The 12306-nt window shown below is 44.8% G+C and overlaps 1 protein-coding gene across 1 annotated transcript in view; it reads right to left on the reverse strand.

Moving 5' to 3' along the window:
• Positions 1–12306, reverse strand: part of KDM5B (lysine demethylase 5B) — a 116506-nt gene that overhangs the window by 34663 nt on the left and 69537 nt on the right. Inside the window, exons 19-21 of the mRNA XM_073616068.1 lie at positions 6507–6621; positions 1733–2085; positions 1492–1630 (exon numbers count right to left, since the gene is read on the reverse strand). Of these exons, the coding sequence (XP_073472169.1) occupies positions 1492–1630; positions 1733–2085; positions 6507–6621 (607 nt within the window). The remainder of the gene's footprint in view (positions 1–1491; positions 1631–1732; positions 2086–6506; positions 6622–12306) is intronic.

Below are 12306 nucleotides of genomic sequence, written 5' to 3' on the forward strand. Positions count from 1 at the left end.
GAAAAAAAGTATTGCAATGACTGCCATTTTATTCTCTAGAGTGTTAGAAAAAAAAACAATATATAATGTTTGGGGATTCGAAGTAATTTTCTAGCAAAAAAAAAAAAAAACTGTTTTAAACATGTAAAACACCTAAATTCCGAAACAAGGCTGGTCTTTAAGACCCCTTTCACACCGAGGGCGTTTTGCAGGAGCTATAGCATTAAAAATAGCGCCTGCAATCCGCCCTCAAACAGCTGCTCCATTGTTTCCAGTGTGAAAGCCCGAGGGCTTTCACACTGGAGCGGTGCACTGGCAGGACGTCAGGAAAAGTCCTGCCAGCAGCTTCTTTGGAGCGGTGTGTTTACCGCTCCTCCAACACTGCTCCCCATTGAAATCAATGGGGCAGCGTTGGGATACCGCCGGCAAAACGCCGCTACTGCAGGGCATTGCGGGCGGTTTTAACCCTTTCTCGGCCGCTAGTGGGGGGTAAAAGCCCCCTGCTAGCGGCCGAAATGCGCTGCAAATCCAACGGTAGAGCGCCGCTAAAAATAGCGGCGTTTTACCGCCGACACTATAGGCGGCTCGGTGTGAAAGGGGTCTAAGTGGTTAAGGGGAATGGTTGGGTAGCAGTTAAAAACAGCTCAACCTCTAATTTTTACTGTCCCCCAACCACAAGTGTAAACTGAGTCGCAGGGCACTCTGAAGAGTGATCCATAGTGGATCATGTTTTGAAGGTACTGACAGGTGGTGAAGAAGAGTTATGTTGCCTCCTCATCACCTGTTTTAAATCCCTAAAAACCCATGCCACTGTGCTGTAGTCATGTGCATTGCACACGGTTGTAGCGCAGCCCCATTCAGGTGAATGGGTTGAGTTAAGCACGCGCAGTGCCATGCACCACTAAAATGTTTGGGTTTGGCTTGAAGAAAAGGTGGCAACCCTATACACAGCAGACACTGCCAACACTTATCTGTGCTTATCTCTGCTAAGGGTGGAGGAGGGGGGAGACATGCTTTTACTGTCATCAACAGAGCCAAACAGGTTGACTACTGTAACTACTACTTGAAAGTAGGGCATTACAGTAAAAGTGCCCAGCCATTGAGGGGTTAATTGTAACCTCCTGCTCAGCTCTCTGCCTGGCAGCTCCCCCTCCATTAGCAGAGATAAGCACAGATAAGTGTGGGCAGTGTCCTGCTGTGTACTTGGGCTGGAGCTCCTTTCGGGAGTGACCTGTGTGATTGGCTGTGGGAAGCATGCCCCTTCTCTCATGCCCATACATAAGTCTTCTAATTAGTCTGTCAGTCACAGGAGAGGAGGGGTGGCAACACTGTGTGTCGGGTTTCTTTATTGTAGGAAATCGATGAGGATTGTAGATGACTGGCTGCTCCTTTCCTGATAAGACTGGGGGCAGATGGCTTCTATTGCTTTGCTGTGTGTGGTAGACTGGTTATTTCAATTTTGATGTTTCAGGTTTACATTCACTTTAACTTATTTTGTGATATAAAACTAACCTGTAAAGTCTCCACCTTCTGCAGCCATTCTCGAGCTCTTTCAACAGCATCCCTTAAAGACTCCACACTTGGAAGGTAAACAGGGACACTTTCTGCTTCCCGAAGAACAGCAGTCACAGAACTAAGATTTTGCCGGGGCCTAGAAGAAAATATGTATACATTACAGAAAGGAACATTTACTATGCGCTCCCAACATTCCAGAAATTGAACTACTGACAAGTTGATATAACTGACACCTAACCTTGCTTTGAGCAGACTTTTGCACCGGTCATCCATATGTTCTGACATAGTCAGGAGCTCCTGAAGCTCAGCCATTGCTTTCTCCACAGTAGGATGAGGAGCCAGGCCAACACCCAAATCTATAAGTCTCCTCATAACATCCAGTGTCAGTGTCCCAGGATCCTGGCAGGCTTGCTGTTGTTCCTCTAACCAGCGAGCCTGTTCCAGGCGCTCTCGCAAACTTTCTAAGGGCAATTCCAGGTCAAACTGAAAGCTGGAATCAAGAAGCTGCTGCAAATCACTTGATCTGGGCATATCTGTTGCTAAAAGCTTCTGACTGCACGTTTGGAATTCCTCCACTCGGTTTAGGAGGTCCTTAAAATAAAAAAAATTAAAAAAATAAAAGAATAAAGGTCACTGGAGGTATTGTAAATAAGAAATACAAAGATGGGGAGGGGGGTAGAAATATTCTTTCTGATAAGCAAAATAAGACAATAAATCTAGAAAGCACATATGCAAACCAAAAATTTACATACGAGAAGAGGGGGAAGTTGGGAGGTTCCAAAAGAGTACACACACAAACCAGTCGTACAAAATATCACACATTAACCACTTGCCCACTGCCTAACTGTAAACGTACATCATTACGTTGGACGTTAAATACCGGAGTTATAGCAGCAGCAGCAGCAGCTAGCTGCCATAACACCGGTATCTTTATTTACAGCAGATGGCTGCCTTTCCAATAAAAGTGGTGCCAGCAGCGCATTTGCTGCAAGATCACTTTTATAGGCGGCGTGAGAGGTGTGCTGCTCTGAGAGCTGGCTGAGGCTATAAGGAGTCCAGACTATTAACCCCCATGCTGCCCTGAGAGCTGGCCGAGAATATAAAATGAGCCCAGTATTAATCATGTGCTGCCTTTTGGGGAGAGGAGACGAGTGCTGCTCTGTGAGTGTGGACTAGGACACGGCTGTACTATAATCAGGACCTCATTGTTAACCCTCTGTTGTACATATACACACACAAAACACTGCATCAGGAAAGTATTCCCAGTGCTTCACTTTTTCCACATATTATGATACAGCTTTATTCCAAAATGGATTACATTATTTTCCTCAAAATCCCCAAAATGACAAAGTGAAAGTATGTTTGAAAACTTTGCATATTTATTAAAAAAAAAAAAAAATCACATGTACATAAGTATTTACAGCCTTTGCCACGACATTCAAAATTGAGTTCAGGTGCATCCTTTTTCCACTGATAATCCTTGAGATGTTTTTACAACTTGGTTGGAGTCCACCTGTGGTAAATTCAGTTGATTGGACATTATTTGTAAAGGGACAAACGTCTATATAAGGTCCCACATTAACAGTGCATGTCAGAGCACAAACGAATCTATGAAGTCCAAGGAATTGTCTGTAGACCTCCGAGACAGGATTGTATCGAGGCACAGCTCTGGGGAAGGGTACAAGAAATTTCTGCAACACTGAAGGTCCCAGTGAGCACAGTGGCCTCCATCATCCGTAAATGGTAGTTTGGAACCACCAGGACTCTTCCTAGGGCAGGCAGCCTGGCCAAACTGAGTGATCAGGGGAGAAGGGCCTTAGACAGGGAGGTGACCAAGAACCTAATGGTCACTCTGACAGAGCTCCAGCGTTCCTCTGTAGAGAGTGGAAAACCTTCCAGAAGAACAACCATCTCTGCAGCACTCCACCAATCAGGCCTGTATGGTAGAGTGGCCAAACAGAAGCCGCTCCTCAGTAAAAAGGCACATGACAGCCTGCCTGGAGTTTGCCAAAAGGCACCTGAAAGACTCTCAGACCATGAGAAACAACATTATCTGGTCTGATGAAACAAAGCTTGAACTCTTCGGCCTGAATAGCAAGCGTCATGTCTGAAGGAAACCAGGCACCGCTCGTCACCTGGCCAATACCATCCCTACAGCGAAGCACTGTGGTGGAAGCATCATGTTGTGGGGATGTTTTTCAGCAGCAGGAACTGAGAGACTAGTCAGAATTGAGGGAAAGATGAATGCAGCAATGTACAGAGACATCCTTGATATAAGCCTGCTCCAGAGCGCTCTGGACCACAGACTGGGGCGAAGGCAGGGCTGACGCAAGGATTTTTGACACGCTAGGCAAAACCTCATTTTGTCGCCCCCTTGGCTCTGCTGAGTTTTTTGCGGCGCCTCTTTTTCTCCAGCCGCAGTCTGCAGGTCCACACTCGGGGGGGGGAAATGTAAACACAGACAATGTATAATCATCAGTTGCAGAGTGAAATTTACATACCTCAGTTCATACAGACGTAAGTGCGTTTAGGTCTGCTTACTGCTGACAGTGCAATCCTGTGTGAATTTTATAAAAGCGTACACATTGTGTCACATATCGTCTTTTTATATGGCTGTTCATAGCAGATCACTAATAGGTAATAATCATGGACCCCTCTACAGCAAACACAATCATTTTGCGCAACACAGACAAATCAGCTTCCAGACACAAAGGTGCCAATTTTTTTGCGAATATGACATTCAATAAACATTCTTGATAATCAGATAATTTTGTGAACACAGATGACTGATCCTTGCAGATTTAAAACGTAGATAGGAGTGATGGTAAGGGGTGGTGTCTACAGCCTATGTCCTCCAGCATCACAATCAAAATCTTAGAGATTTTCAGAAATAAATTTTGATGGCGGTGAGGAGATTAAGATTGGTGACATTGATCGGCCAGTTTTTGATTGGCAGGGGAAGCCATGTCAGAGATGACATGTGGGGGTTGAGGTGCAGTGCTGGCAGCCTGTAAAGGGATACTTTTTAACCTCTTTGCCAACGTTAACTCTGTTAGTAGTGGGGCGACACAGCATGTACTAGGGCAGTATGTGGTGGGCAGTAGGTGGTGGAGGCAGATTGAAGTTGCAACCCTGGGAGCAGTTTCCTGCCGTTTGTGTGCAGGTTAGGGAGCTGAAGCACTATAGACAGAAGGAACTCCTGCAGGGGAAAACTTCAGGTCACTCACCTCATGGCTACAGGTGAAGATTCCCAGGGTTACCATCTCAGCTCCTCCTTCCAGTGCAGTCTAGTGTATTTTCAGACAGAGAAGACACTGATGTATGTGGGAGTCAGCCACTGAGCCACATCCCCGTTCCACCACCCCGGCCCCACCTGGCACTTAGCCTTGCCTGCCCTACAAGGCCAAGTGCCAGGTAATGCAGCTGAAGTAAGAGGCTGCTCCTGTCAGACCCCTTTGCGACCCGATAGAGCAGAGGACTAAGCACCCACCTGGAGCCGCTCCGGGGAAGGGGGGATTCTGCCTGCTTCTCCCTGCCCAGCAACTCTGCACCAGCAACCAGCCAGATGGAGCCATGGGAGTCGCCTCCTGCTCCTCCCGCTACACTCCGCACCACGCCAGCACCTGCCAGGGGGGAACCAATCCTCTGGAGGGGACCCAGGAGCTTGCCCCTAGGCGGCACTGCGCCCTAGGTGGCTGCCTAGTCCACCTAGTGGTAGCACTGGCCCTGGGCGAAGGTTCATCTTCCGACAGGAAAACGACCATAAGCACACAGCCAAGATAACAAAGGAGCGGCTACGGAATAACTCTGAATGTTCTTGAGTGGCCCAGCCAGAGCCCATACTTGAACCTGATTGAAAATCTCTCGAGATCTGCAAATGGCTGTGCACCAATGCTCCCCATTCAACCTGATGGAGCTTGGGAGGTCCTGCAAAGATTAATGGGAGAAACTGCTCAAAAATAGGTTATTCCAAGCTTGTACCATCATACTCAAAAAGACTTGAGGCTGTAATTGGTGGCAAAGGTGTTTCAACAAAGTATTGAGCAAAGGCTGTGAATAATTATGTACATGTGATTTTTTTCCTTTTTTATTTTCAATAAATTTACAAAGATTTCAAATAAACTTTTTTCACCTTGTCATTATGGGGTATGGGTTGTAGAATTTTGGAGGAAAATAATGAATGTGTATATATATATATATATATATATATATATATATATATATATATATATATATATATATATATATATATATATATATATATATATATACACACACACACATATATATATATATATACACATACACACACACACAGTGTGTATATATATATATATATATATATATATATATATATATATATATATATATATATATATATATATCTGACAGGCTGTAATGACTCCTCTGGTGATCTCCTTGTGCTATCTGAGCTGAGGAATGGGAGTCTGCCATGCTGGGATTTGTAGTCCCATAGAGAATCTCTCCTTTATTTCACTTCCTCTCTTTTGCCTCCATTTCTCTATTTTTGTCCCCTCTCTCGGTCACTGTCCTTATACTCTCTCCTCCTACACCCACACCCCACTCTTATCCTGACTTCTGCACTCAATACACCATATTTTATGTTACTTACTCCTGCATGCAAACATGTTGTATGAACTGGAGGAGGAGGATATGGGATGACAATATGGTCCACCTGGCTGTGGGGCCGGCAGTGCTGAGTGTTGGGAGTGCTGTGTTTCTTTATCACTTGGTGTCATCCAGAAGGTAATATTACACTGCACACTGATAGAATATGGAGACCCCCCCTTGCCTGCACCTCTCCCTCTTGATCTCCCTAAATGCCAGAAATAGGTAATTGGTATTGGCAAGCACTTAAAAAAAAAAATTAAAAAGTATTGGTAAAAAAGTTGCATCTGTGCATCCCTAGTTTTAAGCCAAGCATGGAAAGTGTCTACTGCTGTTACATTTTATGCTTGCGAATACGTTTATTTTTATAAATATATAAATACCTTGAGTTGAGGTGTCTGGTTGATGCTACATGGAAGAGAATGTAGCTGCTTTACAAAAGACTTGAGTTCAGCAACAGTTAGCTGATTCTGAGACTTTCCACCCCCTGACCGAAACCTGCAATGAGGACAGGCTTTATTAGTCACTGACAAACAACTAGCTGCATTAGAATGGCAGAAGAAATCATTGGCTTTGGGCCAATATCGACAGCATCAATTTGACATAATTTTGTGACACTTCTAAGATGATTCATTCACTGAGCTTTTATCTACTTTTATCCTGTAGTTGATCTTCTTCTAGTGCAGTGGTTCTCAACCTGGGGGTCGGGACCCCCTCAGGGGTCAAATGATGATTTGCCAGGGGTCACCGAAATCCTGGGCTGTTTCATTATCCCCCCACCAAGGAGTAAGAGAAGGAATAAAAATAGAGAATACATGGAAGGGAGAGGAAAAGATGGGGAGGAACAAAGAAAAAGGGAGAGAAAGAATAAGAGAACAAGAAACACGGCTAGAGAGAGGGATGGGGAAAAAAAACAAGAAATTAGGATAGAGAGAGCTAAAAGGGAAAGAAAGGAGAACAAAGAGAAAGAGTGGTACATCCCAAAATGTACCATAAGGAGTTTTAATACTGTACGAGTGGAAGGGAGCGCTAAATGTCCGTGGGTTAGGGGCGCAAATTACTTGTCTTGCCTTGGGTGCTGACAACCCACGCTACGAAAATAATTTTACTGTTAGGTGTTTTTACTGTTAGTTACTGTCCCCACAACTTAGGAAATTTTATCAAGGGGTCACGGCACTAGCAGGTTGAGAACCACTGTTCTAGTGGGCTTTGCAGTCCGATTGAATTTTGGGAATTCAAACCCCACTTGAAGCGAACAAAGGCAAGTGGACATAGGCCGTTAAAGAGGAATTCTGGTAAAAAGGGGGAGGGGGTATTTTTCTCAGAATGAGCAGTACTCACATGACATGACTACTGCTCAGCTCTAAAGCCTGTGTGATGACGTAAAGTGGGGACGTAAAGTATTCAGACCCCCTTAAATTTTTCACTCTTTGTTATATTGCAGCCAATTGCTAAAATCATTTAAGTTCATATTTTTTCCTCATTAACGTACACACAGCACCCCATATTGACAGAAAAACACAATTATTGACATTTTTGCAGATTTATTAAAAAAGAAAAACTGAAATATCACATGGTCCTAAGTATTCAGACCCTTTGCCCAGTATTTAGAAGAAGCACCATTTTAATCTAATACAGCCATGAGTCTTTTTGGGAAAGATGCAACAAATTTTCACACCTGGATTTGGTTGGGGATCCTCTGCCATTCCTCCTTGCAGATCCTCTCCAATTCTGTCAGGTTGGATGGTAAACGTTGGCGGACAGCCATTTTTAGGTCTCTCCAGAGATGCTCAATTGGGTTTAAGTCAGGGCTCTGGCTGGGCCATTCAAGTACAGTCACGGAGTTGTTGTGAAGCCACTCCTTCGTTATTTTAGCTGTGTGCTTAGGGTCATTGTCTTGTTGGAAGGTAAACCTTCGGCCCAGTCTGAGCACTCTGGATATCCCTGTACTTGGCTGCATTCATCTTTCCCTCGATTGCAATCAGTCGTCCTGTCCCTACAGCTGAAAAACATCCCCACAGCATGATGCTGCCACCACCGTGCTTCACTGTTGGGACTGTATTGGACAGGTGATGAGCAGTGCCTGGTTTTCTCCACACATACCGCTTAGAATTAAGGCCAAAAAGTTCCATCTAGGACTCAGACCAGAGAATCTTATTTCTCACCATCTTGGAGTCCTTCAGGTGTTTTTTTTTAGCAAACTCCATGCAGGCTTTCATGTGTCTTGCACTGAGGAGAGGCTTCTGTCGGGCCGCTCTGCCATAGAGCCCCGACTGGTGGAGGGCTGCAGTGATGGTTGACTTTCTACAACTTTCTCCCATCTCGGTTGACTTTCTACAACTTTCTCCCATCGACTGCATCTCTGGAGCTCAGCCACAGTGATCTTTGGGTTCTTCTTTACCTCCCTCACCAAGGCTCTTCTCCCCCAATAGCTCAGTTTGGCCGGACGACCAGCTCTAGGAAGGGTTCTGGTCGTCCCAAACGTTTTCCATTTAAGCAGAAATTTTTTTGTAACCTTGGCCAGATCTGTGCCTTGCCACAATTCTGTCTCTGAGCTCTGCAGGCAGTTCCCTTGACCTCATGATTCTTATTTGCTCTGACATGCACTGTGAGCTGTAAGGTCTAATATAGACAGGGATGATCAGAAGAAATGGACAGCACCTGAGTTAAATATGAGTGTCACAGCAAAGGGTCTGAATACTTAGGACCATGTGATATTTCAGTTTTTCTTTTTTAATAAATCTGCAAAAATGTCAACAATTCTGTGTTTTTTCTGTCAATATGGGGTGCTGTGTGTACATTAATGAGGAAAAAAATGAACTTAAAATGATTTTAGCAAATGGCTGGATTATAATCAAAGAGAGAAAAAATTTAAGTGGGTCTGAATACTTTCCTTCCCCACTGTATTTCCCACAAGTGTGTTAACAGTCTGGGCTCAGAGGAAATGGACAGAATTAAATAATTGTCTCTCTTCCTCAAGAGGAAAGGCAGCACTGAACTAAGGGAGGAACCTGTGGACAGCACTGGAGCATGAAGAGGATATAGAAAATCCCCTTTCATTAAAAGAAAAAACAAATAAAAAAAAATAATAAAATGTAAATACTACACACTTCATTTTCTCTGTTAAATCCAATATATACAGGCTCCAGAAATCACATTTTTGGAACGTTTGGCATAATGCTTCACTGTATACAGATTGCTGTGTGCACTCCTTAAGTTTGACATTGGGCTGTAGCCCAGCAGCCAACCTAAGGAGCACAGTAGGCTGACAATGCTGATAACTGTGATGCAGTGGCTTAGCGTTGCCAGATTGCAAGTACTGTTAATGGCAAATTTTCCAGGTAAGAAACTTTGCAATAGATTCACACACAAAAAATAAAAATAGGATTTTTGTCTTACCAGTAAAAAAAATTTCTTGGAGTATATTACGGCAGTGGTCATCAACCCTGTCCTTTAGGGCCCACTAACAGGCCAGGTTTCATGTATTACCTTGGGGAGATGCAGACTAGAATACTGCAATCACTGAGCAGCAAATGATATCACCTGTAATGTATTTCAGTTATCTTGCAAACCTGGCCAGTTAGTGGGCCCTGAGGACAGGATTGATGACCACTGTATTACGGGACATATAGGATGGTATTCTGGAACCAACAGATTATGCAGCTGCCTTCAGCAGACAGGACATCGGCAAACAAAGCAGTAAGGACAGCCCTGTATAACCTTTCCCACTCCCAGCAAGCCTCAGTTATTTAGCAAGCAATAAAATGAGTAATTCAAAGAAACTCGTTTGCTGCAATTCCAAAAGAAGGATTTTACAGCAAGACAGAAAATCTCAACATCTTAATCATATTACAGGGCACAGGATGGTATTCTAAAACCAATAGGAAGTCCAGAAGCAGTCCAACTGAAGAGTTAGCAACAAAGTTAACAAACAAGAGCCAGGAAAATTAACATGGGAACATATAAGGCCCTACAGCTTTACAGGCCCAAAGAACCCGCTGGTTGAACAAATTTAATAATGTATGGCCAGAGGGGCATGACCGGATGCAGGTGTGAGCGGTGAGTGAGTGAGTGCTCTCTCTGGCTCCAACCCTGATGCTGCACTAGCGCTGCTGTTTGTGCTTACCCAGCCGCATGAACACCCGCATGAACACCCTGTGAAGATCCCGGTTCCTGCCTGTGATTTCTTGAAGGCTACTTCTGGTTCCTGACGGAGGGATGGCACGCTGACTGGCCGGGTCGACAGGAGAGGGGACCGGGAAGGAGTATCTGCCCTGCTGTACTGAGCGGAGCGGAGTGCCGGGACAAATATCGCCGCTGTGTTTGTGGTTGTGCCTGGTTGCCTAGCGATGCACTGCAGACAACGCGAGAGGCTGAGCAAGCTGAGTAAGCAGATCCGTGACGGGCATAAGAAATAGCGGCAGAGACCACCTCAGACTCTGAACGTGAAAAAAGTGAGGAGATCCGGAGCGGTGGACAACGGGTCCGGATGAATCACCTGTGAGTAGGCTGCAAACACCCTGCAAGTATCCATCCTCTAAGCTAACTGGAGAGAGGTAAAGAACTTGATTCTTATATATTTATAAAGCAAAATGCCAGTGACTGTTACAGCAGGGTGCCTAGGGCTCGTCGTTTATTAATGAGACCGGATACTTAATAAAGCAAGGACAGACTGGTTGACAGCCAGGTCAGGCCGGATTTAAAGGTACCTAGTGTGTTATGACTAAGAAGAAGGGGGAGGACCAGCAACAGCAGCCCCAGGAAAGTATGCCTATCCAAACTACCCGCTCAACTAAAGAAAAGGAGAAGGGGACTCAAAATGTGGCTGCAGAGACAGCTGCTGCGAAACTGGAAAAATTTGCTCATAGCTCAATGCAGTCCCCTACTAAAAGTATTAAACCACCTCCGGGGAAAACGTCGGTAGGGGGCCTTGGGGACAGAAAAAGCCTGGGGAGAGGTCCTGATAACCCGGCGGTTAGCACAAGAATAACAAATAAAAAAAGTCCTGAGAGGGGGCATTCGGGAGAAACAGGGGATAGCAGTCCCAGTGCAGCCGGAGTCAGTGAACAAGAACCTACCTTAAAAGAGGTATTATGCGCTGTTAATGCTTGCAGGAGCTCGATAAGTGGGATGTGGGAAGAATTAAAAGCTCTAGGCGAAGAATTTGGCACTATTAAACAAGAACTTCAGAAAACAGTGGAGAGAATTAAAGGTGCGGAGGAAAGGGTTAATCAATTAGAGGATATTGTAATCCCAATGCGGCAGGAATTTATCAAAATGCAAGCCCAGCTGGATATTAATAAGCTTAAACTGGATGAATGGGAGAACAGGTCACGAAGACAAAATGTAAGAGTGATGGGTCTCCCCGAGAAAAGTGAGGGTTCCGGCCCCGAAGAATTCATTGAAAGATGGCTTAAGGAAGTTTTTGGGGCTGAGGCTTTTTCACAGTTTTTTTCTATTGAGCGAGCTCATAGAGTGCCTTCCAGGCCAACACATGTAGGAGATCGCCCGAGACCAATGATTCTGCGGTTGTTTAATTACAAAGATAAGCTGAACTTAATGCAAAAATCGAGAGAGAAAAGGGATGTCTTCTTTAATGGGGTTGAAATCTCGATATATCCAGATTATTCCCCAGACCTTCAAAAGAGAAGAGCAGGTTTTTTGGATATCAAACGGGTCCTACGGAACCATAATATACCATATGCTTTGCTATATCCAGCACGGTTGCGTATTGAGGCCCTAGGGACTATTCGTTTCTTTGAATCTGTCAAGGGAGTCACGGACTGGTTTGAAGAGAACAAAAAGAACTTATAAAGATGACATTGTATAGGTGTAATTAATCGTTTTGCTCTTTTTCCTTTTTTTTTTTTTTTTTTGTTTTTTGTTTTCTCCTGGTGTGCAGCATCAAGGGTTGGGAGGGAGAGGGATGGGTGGAAGAAGTTGTAATGAGAGTAAGGTTTAGATTGGTGACGGGGGTCTTATTGGTCCTCGGGGTGTTGGGGCTGGGGCGGAAGGGGGGGGTCGAGTGGGGATTGAGAGGGGTGGGGGCCATCACAAACGAGGCTTGGAGAGCAAATACAGCGTGGCGCCCGATGATGACGTCACACGCATGCGACGCGTTTCAGAATAGGCTCGGCCGGCCTTATCCCTTCCTAGAGGCTTTAACCATCCAACTAGTGAGCA

Source organism: Aquarana catesbeiana, linkage group LG02, assembly GCF_042186555.1.
Source record: "Aquarana catesbeiana isolate 2022-GZ linkage group LG02, ASM4218655v1, whole genome shotgun sequence".
Classification (NCBI taxonomy): Eukaryota; Metazoa; Chordata; class Amphibia; order Anura; family Ranidae; genus Aquarana; species Aquarana catesbeiana.